Genomic DNA, 17,018 nt, shown 5'->3' on the forward strand with positions numbered 1-17,018 from the left:
AAAGGAAGACACTGCTGGGGTTTAGGTCCTGAAAGAGTGGAGAACTCCATTTTCATTAAAGACGGCTAGCAGCTTTTGATGGACCAGGAAAACTTCGGTCACCAGCTCTCACCTTGTAAGGATTTTTAAAGAAGTCCTATGGCGAATCCTTTTGTGACTGAAAAGGGTCAGCCCCCAGGACACTGATTTTGTAAACCGCGATTACCACCTCCGGATTGGGCTTGCTTGAAATAAACTCATTTATTTCTCTGCCATACAATAGGGGGCACCCTTTAACTGATTAAAAACAAATTGTTCTATAACTTGTTGCTGCGTGGGTGAGTTCCACAGCAGGAGAGAAGAAATGGCAAAAGTAAAAAAAAAATTTTAAATGACGCAGTAAAGTTTTAAAACTCCATGGAGCTCAGCAAAGAATGGAAGGGGTAACAGAAATCCAATTAATTGGGCTTCACGAATTTGTTGCTCTCAGCTGCAGCGTCTTAGTGGTCTCTTGACCTGTCCACATTTATTAGCTCCAAATCCTTTTCAGTTTCATTTGTTGCCCATAATTATTTTTAGCTGAGGTTTTGTCCTTTTCACTCCCACATTTCCCGAATTCTTAAGTGGGTGCCTGCGGCGCTGCGGAGACTCGGGCATTTGGGTATCAGTTTACACGTAACCTTCAGTAAATACAGTAATCCGTCAGGGACCCACCCATCGCCTCTCCTCCTTCCCTCTTCGCTGGAGAAGTCTTCCCCCGCCTTCTCTCCCGGGCGGCGCGGCCGCGAGCTCCAGAGCCCGTGTCTTCTTAACTTCGTTGCTGAAATTTGCTTTCTGCCCATTGAGAGCCATGCTTCGAGTGATTGTTGAATCTGCCAGCAATATCCCTAAAACGAAATTTGGGAAACCGGATCCTATTGTTTCTGTTATTTTTAAGGGTAAGGACAAGTTTTCTTCTTTTTCTCCAGTCCTGTTTTGGAATGTTAGTTTCTTGGGTCCCATTCTTTGAAAGTCTGCGAATGATCAAATCCTCTGCGGCTTTAGCTGGAGTTTGTTACCTGTTCAGGTCAGGGGAGAGGATGGATTTCTGTGGAAGGCATTTTCCCCGGGGCTTTGAGACCCATTGAATGACCTGATGTTTTAACTCTAATAATGTGATTTCTATAAGCCCCTGGAGGGAAAGATGTACCAAATTTCAAGTATCAAAAAGGTCTGTGTTGATTCAGATTAAGAGTTTCAGCAGTCTTGTATGCACTTTTTATTTCCTCTGCCTGTGAGAAATGGGTAAAGGAGGAAAAAGCACAATTAGGTTGTTCCAGGTATCATTACTCCGTAAAACAGACCCCTGCTGCTTTTATTGTCACTGGGCTTCTGGGAGGTGGATTAAAGTTATTATTTTGGCTTGTTTTCATGTTAATTTGTGCCTTTTTGTAATTGTTCTTCATCTATCCAAAGTTGGGGTGTTTTGTTTTTTTGTCTGTTCGTTGCTGTTCCATAGCTTTTAAATTGCTTTAAATGAACTCGGAACAATGCAAGTCTGAAGTTCTGGGCATCTAGTTGGGACTTGATCAATGACCTTGGGCATGTGACGTCATTTCTCTGGATGTCAGTTTTCTTTTGTGCAAAACAGGTGAGGGGGGTTTAGACTAGACCATCTTTACAAGGCTTATTGTAATTCCAACAGGTTATTTTTCCTGACATTTGATTGCAGTGGAGGGGGACAGGAGTGGTTGGAGTGATGGCACACTCCCAGCCATTGTAGGTGATGCTAGTTTTGGCTGGAGTGGTGTGGCTAAAGCTGAATTTAGGAGCTTTATCATCTTCTGTTTGTCCAAGGTCATTGGTAAGATTGCCAGCTCACTCCCTGGCAGGAGGAATGAGAGGGAGTGAGAGGGGAGGGCAGAAAAAGTGGGAACCTTGATGGGTATGTGGTTCCTGACCACGCCTCAGTGCATTCTCTCTTCCTCCAGGAACCTGACTACTTCTCCCTTATGGTTTCTGAGTAATCTGTGCCTTTCTCTTTTCTTTTGTCCATTTTATCTCTGTTTCTTTCCTTAAACCTCTCCCTCTGAGATGAGCAGGAAAATGCCAGAAATGAAACCCAAAGCTGCCAAATGATTGTTTAGTTAAAAAAAAAAAAAGGATCTGGGGGACAAAAGTTGGATTCTTAAAGGACAATGTAGTTTGAGAATCTGGTTAGTGAATATCATGTAGTCATGTTATATCAGAGTTCATTTGCATGTATTCTTTTAAAAAATATTTTTCTCTTTTTAATTTTATTTTTAAATGTATTTTTTATTGCAGTAACATTGGTTTATAGCATTTTATAAGTTGCATGTGTACAACATTCTATTTCTACCTCTGTATACACTACAGCATGCTCACCACCAAAAATTTAGTTTCCATTCTTCACCACACAGTTGATCCCCTTTACACATTTTGCCTTCCTCCCCATTCTTTCCCGTCTGGTAACCACTACTCTGTTCTCTGTATCTACAGGTTTGTTTTTGTTTCGTTTTGCTTTGTTCATTTGTTTTTTGTTTGTTCGTTCTTTATATTCCACATATGAGAGAAATCATATGGCATTTATCTTTCTCTATCTGACTTATTTCATTTAGCATAATACCCTCAAGGTCTATCCATGTTGTCGCAATGGCAGGATTTCACCTTTTTTTGTTTCGGAGTAATATTTCCATTGCATATATATACCATATCTTCTTTATCCATTCATCCATTGATGGGCACTTAGGTTATTTCCGTATCTTGGCTATTGTGAATAATGCTGCAATGAACATAGGGGTGCACATATCTTTTCAAATTAGTGTTTTTGTGTTCTTTAGATAAATGCCAGAAGTGGGATAGCTGAATCATATGGTAGTTCTATTCTTAATTTTTTGAGGAATCTCTATACTGTTTTTCATAGAGGCTGCACTTATTCACATCCCCACCAACAATGTATGAGGGTTCCCTTTTCTTTACATCCTCACCAACACTTGTTATTTCTTGCCTTTTTGATAATAGCCATTCTGACAGGTGTGAGGTGATATCTCACTGTGGTTTTATAATTTTTTTTTTCTTGAAGCAGCTACATAATAGAGACATAACATGAAAAGTTTGTTTCCTTCACCATTGACATGTAAAGACATGTAAAAATATGTTGGGTTCAGTCTGGTGATGTCATGGGGCAAGTCGTATAGGTTATAATGGAATTAAAATTTAACACTATATTGAAATCTGACTTGTTATTTGTCTGGAGTGTATATGCATTGGTCAAACTTTTAAATGACTAAAAGTATGTCTGCCTTAGCTATGGACATAAACACTCAACTGAAAGTGAAAAACTTCAGTTAAGGTGGGCAAATATAGGCTATCTAAACCATTACTTTTGCTAGGTTATTTAACTTCAGTCTGTTTTCCAGTCTCCTTTCGTAGTATCAGTTGAGCAGTAAAGTCATTCATTCATTCATTCATCTGATAAGCAACCCAATGGAAGAAACAACTCAACTTAGAGTAGGAACATCTGGACTCTGGCTAATATTGACAAAATAGCCGATGACCCAGATTTAATCACCCACGTCTCAAATTTCTCAGCTGTGGAATCATGGGAACTGATCTTGAGATTTCTTCCAGCTTTAAGGTTTTATAATTTTACAGTTCCACGTACTGAATAACTGCTCTCAGCAAGGTATGGAAGGCATTGCCTTAGGCACTAAAGCAGTTATAGTAATGAATATGGCATTTTTCTTGCTTTCAATCTATTCCAATGGTTTAAAACACTGGTGATGGCAAACCCTTTCCAGGAGTGCCTTCCAGTTTTGAGCACTGGGTAAGATTAAGTAACATTGTTCTTTTTTTTTTCTTTTATTGTTTTTTTATTTTTGGCTGCATTGTGTCTTTGTTGCTGCATGCGGGCTTTTCTCTAGTTGTGGTGAGCGGGGGCTACTCTTCATTGCGTTGCGCGGGCTTCTCACTGCAGTGGCTTCTCTTTGTTGCGGAGCATGGGCTCTAGGCGCGCCGGCTTCAGTAGTTGTGGCTCACGGGCTCAGTAGTTTTGGTGCATGGGCTTAGTTGCTCCACGGCATGTGGGATCTTACCGGACCAGGGCTCGAACCCGTGTCCCCTGCATTGGCAGGCGGATTCTTAACCACTGCGCCACCAGAGAATTCGCTAACATTAAGTTCTGACAGAACTGAGGATACTGATACCACCATATATCCATCAGTGGGAATGGAGCAAAGCTGGATGCACTTCACGGGGTGGCGTGGGGGAGAGTGGGGAGAGTAGGATGTAAAAAGCCCTAACAGAGGATCAAGGCAGCACCGAAGAAAGCCCCTGAGTTTACTGAAATGTGTACACTTTTGCCTCTTGAGTACAAAAAACAGCAAGGTCAGGCAGTAAACAACACTTCTCAAGCTGTAGGATGGTGGGAAGAATGGCCAAGCAATGGGAGTGTTAATGGTGATACCTGTATAGACAGTGAGGCCCCCTGTTAGACTGTAGTTGGGAATGTGCTGTACTGACAACCAGCTGGTTTAGAGTTGACCTCAGTCTCTCATGTGCAGTCCCCTTCTGAGACTGAACTTCTTAGGACCTAGTATGAACCAGGAGGATTTGGGGGTTACTGAAGTCCCTGTGGTGTGGATGTCATTGATACTTAGCAGTGCAGAAGGAGATTATGGAAACCACAAAACCCACTTGATTTTTCACGTTCTTTGGGTTCACCAGGTTCCGAGAGCCAGCTCTGAATCTTTTTTTTTTTTTTAAAACTAAGTTATTTATTTATTTATTTATTTATGGCTGTGTTGGGTCCTCGTTTCTGTGCGAGAGCTTTCTCTAGTTGCGGCAAGTGGGGGCCACTCTTCATTGCGGTGCGCGGGCCTCTCATTATCGCGGCCTCTCTTGTTGCGGAGCACAGGCTCCAGACGCGCAGGCTCAGTAATTGTGGCTCACGGGCGCAGTTGCTCCGCGGCATGTGGGATCTTCCCAGACCAGGGCTCGAACCTGTGTCCCCTGCATTGGCAGGCAGATTCTCAACCACTGCGCCACCAGGGAAGCCCCCAGCTCTGAATCTTAAGATCAGAGTGCCTGCCAGCCAGAGGTGGCCATTTTCCCTTGAGTTTCACGCAGACAGCCAGGTTGTGAGACTGAATCTAGCTGAGATTAGATTAGACAGACTTCTGAGGCCTCTCTCAACGTGAAGACTTTGTTTTTTGTTTGTTTTGTTTTGTTTTAATTAATTAATTAATTAATTTTTGGCTGCGTTGGGTCATCGTTGCTGCGCGCGGGCTTTCTCTACTTGCGGAGAGCGGGGGCTGCTCTTCGTTGTGGTGCGTGGGCTTCTCATTGCGATGGCTTCTCTTGTTGCGGAGCATGGGCTCTAGGCATGTGGGCTTCACTAGTTGTGGCACTGATGTTGAATATACCTTTTAAAGGTTGACCCTAGAAACAATGCCCTGGCAAGAGATTTGAGACATCTTAGTGCAATAAAGTCATTGATTCTTGGTCCTGAAAGCCACCATCAGAAGTCCGCCATGCTCCCTTCTTTCAGGAAGAATTACGCTTAATATTCTCTCGGGTGCTTTGTGGATGAGGCTTGGCAAAGGGCCACTTCACACACTTCTAACGCTGAGTGCCTAACACCTGCTACCCAGGGGCAAATCGGTGTCTGTGCTACTTTTTGCTTTCTTGATCCTGGCAAGAAAAATGTGAAGCTGCCAGTTTTATGTTGAAAATTCATACATGAAGCGTTCAGTGGTCTGTAAGGCATAATGCATCTGCTGTGATATGGCAGCGGTGACCTTACCTACTTTGTAATTTCTATTGAACAGCTGTTCTGTTGAATAGGGGTGTGCTTTGAGTGGGTCTGAGCAGAGTTTTCACTCAGAAACAACTGCTTAGACATCTGACACCTTAAGCCTTATCAGCTAACTTGGCCTTAGGCATTAGGATACAAAGCCTATTGAGCCCTGGGCTTTGGAGCCAGGGAGCCCTAGGAACGAGGATCCCAATTCTCACCTCTTACTTCCTAAGTGCTCATGAGCTAATGAATTAAAACCTTCAGCTTCAGAGTTCTTAACAACACCTCTTACCTTGCAGGGGTGTTTGAGGATTAGATAAATACACATGTGAAATTGCACAGGGGAATTCCTAAACTTCCTTCCCTATTTGATAACGTTTACTTTTATGGAGCCCTAAAATGTGTCAGACAGTATATCAGAAATCAAGTCTAGAAAATATGTATAACATGGTTTGATCTTCTAGGGAAGCAACTGGTTGGAACACAAGAATGAGTTACAAACCAGAATAAACATGCAAAAATTATAATGCAAAAGCAGATGGAAGAGTGAAAAGCTCCATGGACAAGGTGTCCTTGAGTTGGTCTTAAAGGATGAGTGGAAATTTGACAGAAGTAATGAAAAGAAAGACATTCTAGGTTTGGAACAGCACCAAAAAAGGCCGGGGAGCCATGGGCCTGTGGGGTGAGGTTGACAGAGTAATCTGGTGTGATTGGGATTGTGCTTTACTCGTAAATCACTGGGGGGCCACTAGCCTGCATTGTGGACAGATTAGTTCTAGTCAGGTAGACTAATTAGATGGTTTACTAGTTGAGGCAAATGCTTTCCAGGGCAGAGGGAGCTCATTCCAGGGCTAGAATGAGAAGGCAGGAGCTAATGTGAAAGATACTAAGGAAGCAGCCCAATCGAATTAAATGAATAAGAAAACCTTGCTGGGCAGTTCAGTTGGGCCATCCTTCCTCATTCTCTTCTGTAAAATAGGACATGAGGGTTAGGGTTAGGGAGTGTTTAGCCTGTGCATGCCTGCAGGGCTGGGTGGGGTGTCTCTGCCAGAGGCCGGCCTGAGGGCATTAGCTACCTGAGACTGGAGAGGGAGGCCCTGGAAGAGGTAGAAGAAAGGCACAGAAATAGAAAGTGATACCAAAGACACATTTTGCTATTCTCCCAAAAGTCAAATGGGGAGCATTTCCTCAACCAGGCTGAGCTGTGGTCTCACTCGCATAAAGTCCTTCTCTCCCAACCCAGTTGTCCCACCTGAGGGGTAAAGTGTCATGTCAGCAGTTGTTGAATTGCAAGGAACTCAGGTTTGCTCAAGTTTTTCCCCTAAAGTTAGAAAGAAATTTCCCAGAATACAATCATGGGCCTCACCTGTCGGGCAGGGAAGCCTCTGCTCTTGCTCCCCAGGGGACTGTGTGCCTCAGGCCTCCACCCTTCCCTGCACTGCATCTGTCTCCTCTCTGCACATTGGCTGCCTTAGTGGGGACTCTTACCGCTGCTCCCTTGCAGTTAGCAGCTTGCATGGGGCTCTGGGTTACCACGGAGATGACTTGGTCCTGACTCCACATCTGCTACAGCATCCGTGTCTCTTAATTGAGATGCTTGAGACCAAGACTCCAATTGGTTCAGTTTTGGTCTCACCCCTGGTCCAATCAGCTGTGACAAGGAATACAGAATCCCCGGACAGACAAGGTGGATCCTACACAAGGTAAGCTTCTGAGGGCCGAGAACATGAACCATCCAGTTTATCGCCCTCCAGTTTGGGGATTAGACCTGCTTCTTCCCATCTTTAAGCTGTAATCTGACCCCACCCCCGCCTCTCCTTTAAGGAGCCCCCTTTCTTTGTAATCAACACATTACGTGAAAGGGGCTGAACTTTGGACTGAGCAGAGTTTCACTCCTGACTGTATCACTAGGAGCTAAATCTTTGGGGCAACTATGTTTCTGAGCTTTTCTTTCCTTGCCTATAAAATGGGGAGAATACACGGACCTCACAAGGGCACTCTTAAGGATCAACGGTGATAAAACACTATCACAGTGCCTGGCACGTAGTAGTTATATGGCAAATGCTCCTTTCCTCCCCCTTTTATGCCGGACTCCTTCCCCACTGCTGGGGGTACATACAGAACCCTGGGGGACATCTGAGGGGTGGCCCAGGCTTACATGAATAAATGGGATGCCCTTCCGCTGTGGCGCACAGGCAGCTTGAAGGCAGAGCCCATGTCTGATTCATCTGTGAAAGCACATGATAGCCTCTCAGCTAGGCATATAGCAGGTTCTTTTTTTTTCTTAATGGTGCTCTAATGTACATAGCATAAAATTTACCTCTTAAATCATTTTTAACTGTACAGTTCTACTTTCTGTCTCTCTGATTACTCTTAGGTACCTGGTATAAGTGGAATCATGCAATATTGGTCCTTTTGTGACAGGCTTATTTCACTTGGCAGAATGTCTTCAGGTTTTATCCATGTTGTGGCATGTGTCAGAATTCCCTTCCTTTTTTAAGGCTAAATAATATTCCATAGTATGTCTATGCCACATTTTGTTTATACATTCGTCCACTGATGGACTTGAGTTGCTTCCACCTTTTAGCTATTGTGAATCATGCTGTGAACATGGGCGTACAAATATTGTTTGAGTCCCAGCTTTCAGTTCTTTGAGGTTTATACCTAGACGCAGAATTGCTGGATCATTTGGTAAGTCTATGTTTAATTTTTTGAGATACCACCATACTGTTTTCCATCGTGACTGCACTATTTTACATTCCCACCAACAGTGCAAAAGGGTTCCAATTTCTCCACATCTTCACCACCACTTGTTTTTTTCTGTGGTTTTTGTTTGTTTGTTTGTTTGGGGATAATAGTCATCCTAAGGGGTATGAACGGTAGATTCTTAGCAACTCTCTGTTGACCTGGATTTTCGGTTCACATTTGCCTCATTAACTCAAAGTGAGAATCCCTGCAGTGATTCTGCAGCCTCAGTGGCCAGCAATGAAGCAGCCCTCCTGTGACCGGAAGCCTGTCTGGCAGGGGCCCAGCAGCAGGCTTGAGAGCCTGGTGGCCTCTTGACCAGTGGTGCCCTGGCCTTGTGAGGTCTGTGCAGCCACGGTTGTGCTGAGAGTCATAGCAGAGCAGAAGGCAAGTGGGAAATAGCCTTGGTTCCCTGCAGTGCCAGGTCTTCCGGTTGGCCTGGGCTCTCCAGGCCAAGGCTGGAACCAGAGGTCACCCTGCTTCTCCCAGCAGCACATCCTGGGAGATCAGAGTAGCCCTAGATCAGGTGTCCTGTAGTTCTGTCCCCTAACATCCTATACTCCTTTGTGGCATCTATTGGAACATGTAGTTATGTATTTGCTGGCTTATTTGATTTCTGTGTGCCTCCTCAATCAGACTGGAAGCTTCATGAGGGCAGGGACCATGTCTCTTTCTCCAGCACCTAGCTCAGTGCCTGGCAAATAGTAGATGACCAATAAATAATGTTGAATGAATGATTCTGGCTCCTCCCTTCAGTCATTCAGTTTAGGATCTCAGAGGCCAGGGGGACCACGTAGGACCAAATGAGACCAGATCCCTGTGACCACAAACTACAAAACTGATCTTGAGTATTTAGGACTTCAGGGTTTCCACATGCTGTTTGGGATCCATTAAGCTGCATCTCGAAGGAAGCTGGAAGGCAGGGGAGCCCTAGCCTACCTCTGACCTTGATATTAGGGCTTTGGTCTAATTAATGACAAGAAACCTCTCTGAATCTCAGTTTTCCTAGCTGTGAAGTGCTTGTAAGGCCTATCCATGAAGATTGTAAAAGTCAAATGAGATGATGTCTTTAAGGTACGTGGACTAAAAATAGATGTTTATTCCCACCTCACCTCTTGAAGTCTGGCTTTACCCATGAGGAAACTGAGACAGAGACAGGTCAGGATTCATCTCTGGACTCTTGATTCCAGAGCCTCCGTGTGTCTTCCTGGAGGTCATCATGGTTACAGAGAAAAAAAAAAAAATGTGCCTAAAACAACCAAGTCAAATTAGGATCCATTCCTCCCCACTCTGAACTGATTGAATTGTTCTGTGTGCTAGGGGCATCTGGCCCCAGTCTGAAAGAGGAAGACCTTGTACCAAGAACAAAAGAACTTTAAAAAAAGAAGAAGAAAAAACAAAACCCAGCCCTCCTGGGGTGAGTTTCCCCAGGGTATGAGAGCCTTTAGGACATGATGTGACTCAGAAGCTCAGAGCTGACATAGCTTAGCAGTGAATCAGTTCCTGGAGAGTCAAGTGGGAGCCATTTTATTAGTGCAGACTACAACTCTTACTTATTACATGTGAAGTATTAAGATTCTAATATTTGAATGGCAAGGTGAGTTTCCACTTCCCCTTACCTTAGTTTTCTGGTTTATTACTTTTATCATCTTTTCATCCCAATAGCATAACTTATCAATTAAAAAAATAATCCCTTCCCTTATCCCTCTTTCATTATTTAAAAAAAAGACAGGGAAAAAAAGACCCATTCTTTTTGCTTACCTCTCCTCATTGTTGGAATTCACTGCCTGGGCAGTCCCTGTCTCTTTCCATCCTGTTTTTTGCTGCTGTTTCTTCCTACTGCTCCTCTCAGGCATAAACTCATTTAACAAATCTTGGTCGAGAGTGTACTTTGCCAGGCCTTGGGCTCAGCACTGCAGGCTGGATGGGAAACAAGCCAGACTTGGCCACTGCCTGCATGCAGCTTGTAGTCTAGCTGTAGATCCAGCGAGAGTTCAGTGAATGCAGAGTTAAATGAGTTTAAACTCCTGGAAAGGAGGCATAAATTTTGCAGATTATATTGATGACGAGCACTTTCTAGCTATGAAGCATTGCACTAAAGCTTCACATATATGCATTCATTTATTTCTCACCAAAAAAATGAAGTCCCTCATTTTACAGCTGAAGAGACCACGTCTTGGGGAGAGTGAGTTGCCTTGTTCAAGACCCCACACTAGGTTCCAGGTGGAGCTGGGATGCACAGGCCCACCCTGAGGCTGTAACACCCACCTCTGTGTGGTGAGGCTGCATTTGACTCACCCTGGGGTAATTAGTGCACCTGGGCTCAGGGCTTAACTCCCTAAACCTGACAATCCAGGCTCAGTTTCCCTGGCCAAATTCAGCCCTGAAGGCATCTGATCAGACCAGTGCCAGGGCCTGGGGCTGTGGTGCCTTGGAGCCATATACCTCTGGCTTCAGGGGTCTTGTGTGGGGCTCCAGATGCCCTCCAGTTTGTCCCAGTATGCTGGACACATTATGGTGGCCTCCCATGTGTGACATGGCCTGAGGAAGGAGCTTCTTCCCAGGGCACTTACAGGGCAGAAAGCCCTTTCCTGGGCTTGATTGTGTTTGTTCTTCACAACAACTCTAGCAGGTGTCCAGGACATGTATTGTTTATACTCATTTCACAAATGAGCACCTTGAGTCTCAGAGAGGACAAGAGTGGCCAAAGCTGGGTGACCAGGAAGAGGCAAGGCCTTGAACCCCAGACCAAGACTCTTTGTCTCATGCACTTTCCCACTGCGTCGTGCGTGTCTGGCTTTCCCAGTGCTTGGCATCTCTCTTGCATTAAGTCTACCCTCCATCCTCTCCCACTAACAAGCCGCCATCCACAGACACTCCCGATCTCCAGCTCTCCCTCATACCTGCAGCAAATGACCGGCCCAGCTCAGCTCAAGAGCCCTGAGGCCAAAGCTCTTCTCAACATAGGAAGGAGGGCTGAGTGCAGTGGATCTCAAAACTGCTGGGAATGGCAAAAATCCCATTAAAATAGACGATTAATTATGGGATACCAAGATCTGAGGCTGAGAGTCATAATTCAGCTAAGATTGTTGCCTAGGAGGGTTAGGATGGAGTTATCAAGCGTTTGACTCAGTGCTTTGCGCTTATTTTCAAAGTTCTTTTCTGTGACTTATTTTCTCTTGATACGATCTCTTGGAGTCAGGGAGGGCAGAGGAACTGGATCCTCTTCATGTTGTCTGATGGAGGCCGTTTATGATTCTGATGTGAATCCTACACAGAGGCATGTCCCTTGTGTCCTGGCACTTTCACGCTCTCTCCTTTGATCTTCAATGCAACCCTACGAGGTGACCTTTTTCACCCCCTTTTCCAGAACACTGAGGCCTTGAGGGGCCCTCTTGAAACAATAGGAAGTCATCTCCTCAAGCGGGGTCCGAAGTGAATCTGCAGAGCACCAGCCTTAATTCAGTCTCTAGCAAATTATGTCTCAGAAACATGTTAGCCAGAGTCACCAGAGGTTGAGTCTTAGGAGCCAGAACACCTGCATCGAGATTCTGGCTTTGTTTCTTACTAGCAGGTGAGCCTGGACAAACTACTTAATTTTATTGTGCTATTGGGCTTAAATAAGGATAATAATAGCAACAGCTAACATACGAAGCCCTTTGAAGAGTGCCTGGCGTGAGCCCCAAATTTGGTACCTATTACTCCTGGGCATTAGGTTGCCATGTTTATTAATGATGAAATCTAGGTATGGAGAGTTGGAGTCAGTGCCCAAGGTCACCCAGCTGGTAAGCGGTGACAATGTGGCAGGTTGCCCGGCACCCTCGGCCTGAGGTGCTGGTGAAGAGCACAGGTTTGGAAATGAGGCAGGCATGGGGCTGAAGCTCAGCTCTGCCAATTAGTAGCTTTGTGATCTTGGGCAAGTCAGTTAACATCCCTGAACCTCAGTTTCCTCATCTGCAAAATGGGGATATTAGTACCTCCCTGTTGGGTTGCACCCTGCAGGCCTACAAGGACTGTGCTTGCCCAGCTTCAAGACCAAAGAAAGAGCCCGGAGTCAGCAACAGGGACATCAGTGGTTTAATGGAGTGGGGAGCTTACACGTCTGAAGCAAGATTCTAGAGCAACACCCCACCATGTGTGGTGGATGGTGGGCAGGACATGGTGGCAGTCTTCACTGGGGGTGGGGGGTGGTCAGGGCGGGGAGATTACCAATTATAGGGGAACTGACATCAGGTGGGCTCATTAGTTACCAGGCAAACCAGCAGAAGGGCACGCCCCTCCCGGCCCCTTTGATATGGACAATCACCAGCTGGGGCCTGGGGCAAGTACTAGGAAGGTGAGTCAGGTGAGTAAGATACAGGAGAAGCAGGCACTGGTCGGGCAGGGGATGTACAGAGAACAAGAGGACAGCCATCTTGAGTGGCCTGACCGTATATACTCCACCCCTACATACCCTGTATAACCCTTACAATCTTGGTCCGCCTCTCTTCCGAGATATCCCTGGGATCAGGTATGTAGAGGGGCACTGCCACCAGATACCACAGGTACAATACAAACAGGCCACCCCTGGTTTTCACAAACCCAGAGCCACCCCCAAGTGTGTGGTCAGGCCACTCAAGATGGCTGTTCTCTTGCTCTCTGTACATCCCCTGCCGGACCAATGCCTGCTTCTCCTGTATCTTACTCACCTGACTCACCTTCCTAGGTACTTGCCCCAGGCCCCAGCTGGTGACTGTTCTTATCAAAGGGGCCGTGAGGGACGTGCCCCTCTGCTGGTTTCCCTGGTAACTAATGAGCCCACCTGATGTCAATTCCCTATAACTGGTAATCTCTCCTCCACCACACGGGACTCCCTCCCCGGGAGTGAAGACTGCCGCCGCGTCCTGCCCATCGTTCGCTGCACATGGTGGGGTGTCGCTCCAGGACCTTGCTTCAGACGTGTAAGCTCCCCCCTCCGTTAAATCATTGATGTCTCTGTTGCTGACTCTGGGCTCTTTCTTTGGTCTTGAAGCTGGGCAAGCACAGGCCTCGTAGGCCTGCAGGGTGCAGCCCAACACTCCCGCGTAAGGATTTGACGTGAATGTGTTTAAAGTGTCTGGCACAGAATAGATGCTCATATTCAGTTCTCCACCGAGAGAGCCGATCCAGGTGCCTGGCCCACTTGGGCTCCCTTCACCCGCAGCCCAGGCAGTTGGCAGGGCTGGAACGTGACCGCACCCCGGGGTCAGCTTTTAGGAAGTAGATGCTGTATGGGTTGTTCAGATTGACTGGGCTTCACCGCAGCTCCCCTGAGGATTTGGTTTTGATTCAAGAGTGTGTGTGCCTGAAGGGGTGGCTCCAGAGGCCACTGGGGCACTGGGAACAGAAAGCTGAGCAGTAACCCAGCCTGCCTTTTTGTCTGGGCGTTCCTTTAATCAGTAACGTCAGTGACTGTTTCAGAAATTTACAAAACAGCCTCGCTTTGTATCACAGTTGCCATTTGGCCAAAATGCCTTTCTCCTAGAACCGGTTTGGCAACATCTCTTGGAGCATTAGTGCAGCCGGTTGGGAAGCAAATAGAGATACTCCTTCAGCCAGATTGACCTGGATGGGCCACCTGTCTTCGTGCTCCCCCGAGTCTCTCTAACACCTGAGGGCCGAGTAGTCTCCTGCTAGCCCTTCCTGGAGCCTTCCCTGCCTCCTGGTTCTTGTGGACGTTCTTCCAGATGCTGGTGGCTGCCAGGCTCACTGCCAGGGAGGAGCAGGCACTACCCACATGCCAGCTGCGTCTGGAGAGCGTCAGAGGCCTGGAATGGAGCCACGTGGCAGACTTGCTCCACCAGGGCTGTGCCCAGGCCCCTGGGCACTTCCTTTAGTCACTGGGGCCCTGCCCTCCAGAGAGGGCTCCACAGCCTGGGAAACCTCCTGGAGTCCACAATGGGTGCTGCTCAGGTGCCGTAAGAAGAAATAATACTGAGGTACTAGCTCCTGCTGGTTTAGTGCTTACGATGTGCTGGGCCCTGTGCTGAGCACTTTGTATTCATTTTCTTAATCATTAAAGCAACTTTAGTCATAATACTTATATGAGCTTATCAAGTCCATTTCATTCAAATCATGGAGAAATGACTCGGGGGTGGGGGGGGTTAACAATGTTAATAATGCAGTTCCAGCCTTTAAGGAGTCACTCTCTGGTCTTAATCCTCCAATTTTGGAAATTGCTCTGTGTCTGTATCTTCTAGAGTTTGAATCCTTGCTCTACCACTCACTTGCTGTGTGACTTCTGATAAGTTGCTTACCCTCTCTGTGTCTTGGTTTCTTCCTCTGTAACTGGAGATGATCATAATAGGACTTACCTCTTAGGGTTGGTGTGAAGATTAAATGAGACAGTCATGGGAGGCGCTGGGAACAGTGACTAGGTCAGAGCAGTTAATAACTGTTAGCCATGTGTGGAAGGGCTTCAGGGGGCTCTGAAATTTTAAGCCAAATAGTGGATGCCTTTGTGTATGTCTGTGAATGTTTCTCAAAACAAAGGGGGCATAATCCAGGACCCAGAGAAGATGCAGAAGTATTTCTGAATGGGAGGTCAAGTTTAGATGCATGGCTGATCTACCTTGAGTACCAAAGGGCTGAGTTACTTAAGAAAGCTTTGTAAGTAGCACCCCCATTTCTCCTGGGGCCATCTCCGTAAGACGCAGCCATCTAACCAGTCAGGACTTGGGGGCACTTCATATTGGACCTGGAGGAAAACTTAGAGATCATCTAGTCTAAATTCACCAGTTCACACAAGAGGGGCTCTGAGCTTGGTGGTTGAGCCTTATGTCTCCCTGAGGTAACAGCTCAGAGAAATGGAGAGTTCCCTGATTTGAAAGCCCAATGAGAAGAGCTGGACCAATACCTGTCTTCTCCTTGCAGGATTGTTAGGATCAGTGAGATGGTGTGTATGTATTTGGAAGTATGTAAAATGTGTTACCGTCGTAGATGTTATTACTTCCATGGGCACCTGGTATTACCAGTTGGTTCCGTTTCTCTGGAACCAATAGTATATATGTATATATAAATGGAGAGAGACAGAGACAGGGAGAGAGAGACAGAGACAGAGAGGGGGAGAGGGCTCATGCAATTGTAGGGGCTGGCAAGACTGAAATTTCTGGGGCAGGTATATGGTCAGGCCACTCAAGATGGCTGTCCTCTTGTTCTCTGTACATCCCCTGCCCGACCAGTGCCTGCTTTACCTGTATCTTACTCACCTGACTCACCTTCCTACTTACTTGCCCCAGGCCCCAGCTGGTGATTGTTCTTATCAAAGGGGCCGTGAAGGACAAGCCCCTCTACTGGTTTCCCTGGTAACTAATGAGCGCATCTGACATCAATTCCCCTATAAGTGGTAGCCTCCCCTTCTTCCTGGGACTGAAGACTGCCACCACGTCCTGCCTGCCGTCTGCAGCACATGGTGGGGTGTCCCTCCAGGACCCTGCTTCAGACGTGTAAGCTCCCCCCCCCCAACTCCATTAAGCCATTGATGTCTCTGTTGCTGACTCTGGGCTCTTTCCTTGGTTTTGAAGCTGGGCAAGCACAGGCCTTGTAGGCCTGTGGGGTGCAGCCCAACAGCAGACGAGTAGGCTGGAAATTCAGGTAAGAGTTGATGTAGTCTTGAGACTGAAATCTAAAGGGCAGGCAAGCAGGCTGGAAACTTGGGCAGGATCTTCTGATACAGGCTTGATGCAGAATTCTTTCTTCTCTAGGAAACCCCTCAGTTTTTCCTCTTAAGGCCGTCAGCTGTTTGGATGAGGCCCACCCACCTTAAAGAGAATAATCTGCTTTACTTAAAGACAGTTGATTGCAAAGGTTAATAACATCTATAAAATACCTTCACAGCAACATCTAGACTAGTGTTGGACCAAACAACTGGCACCATAGACTAGCCAAGTTGACATACGATTAACAATCACCCTGGTCCTCTCAGCACAGATGTACCAATCCGGTCTTAGGAGTCATGGTGTCTCTCTCGCCATTTCAATAAGAGTTCACACTGTAGGTGAACAGCAAAGGAAATGGTTCTGTGCAAGAGGGCATGGTGGCTTGGCAAGGACTGCTTGTTCAGTTCTTGGGAAATGTTATTGGGAGGTTGGCATGGGAGTTAATTACTGCAATGGTGACCTTCACAGAACTGAGAGGGAAGCAAGTGTAGCTAATCAAAAAACAGGAAATGTCTCAAAGAATGCCTTGAATCATGGTCCAGAGTGTATTCTGCATTTGAATCAATTGTTATGTTCTGGGTTGAAAGTATTTAATTCCTTACGTAGGCAGAAACAGTTCTCTTCATAACATTAGAGGTGGGAACAGGGGGAGGTAGGGGATGTGGAGAAGGGGAAAGAGTTTCCTGTAATTTAATCTGATGTTTAGTGCCTGCAACTGAGGCCTTTTTAAAAAAAAAGATGTGGAATAATTGAATAAATGTGTGACGTTGTGGCTGCTGATAAGACAGGAATTTATGTACTTTTTTTGGCTGACATGTGAG

The 17,018-nt window shown here is 46.2% G+C and overlaps 1 protein-coding gene across 4 annotated transcripts in view; it reads left to right on the plus strand.

Annotated features, from left to right (window-relative positions):
- The first annotated feature begins 630 nt into the window (after window positions 1-630).
- MYOF (myoferlin) overlaps window positions 631-17,018 on the plus strand; it is a 156,558-nt gene continuing 140,170 nt past the window's right edge. For all 4 annotated transcript variants that reach the window (XM_082423539.1, XM_082423541.1, XM_082423540.1 and 1 more), the window contains exon 1: window positions 631-917. In XM_082423539.1, coding sequence (XP_082279665.1) covers window positions 830-917 — 88 coding nt within the window. In that variant the 5' untranslated portion in view covers window positions 631-829. The remainder of the gene's footprint in view (window positions 918-17,018) is intronic.

This window comes from Balaenoptera physalus (assembly GCF_965194825.1).
Source record: "Balaenoptera physalus genome assembly, chromosome: 14".
Lineage (NCBI taxonomy): Eukaryota > Metazoa > Chordata > Mammalia > Artiodactyla > Balaenopteridae > Balaenoptera > Balaenoptera physalus.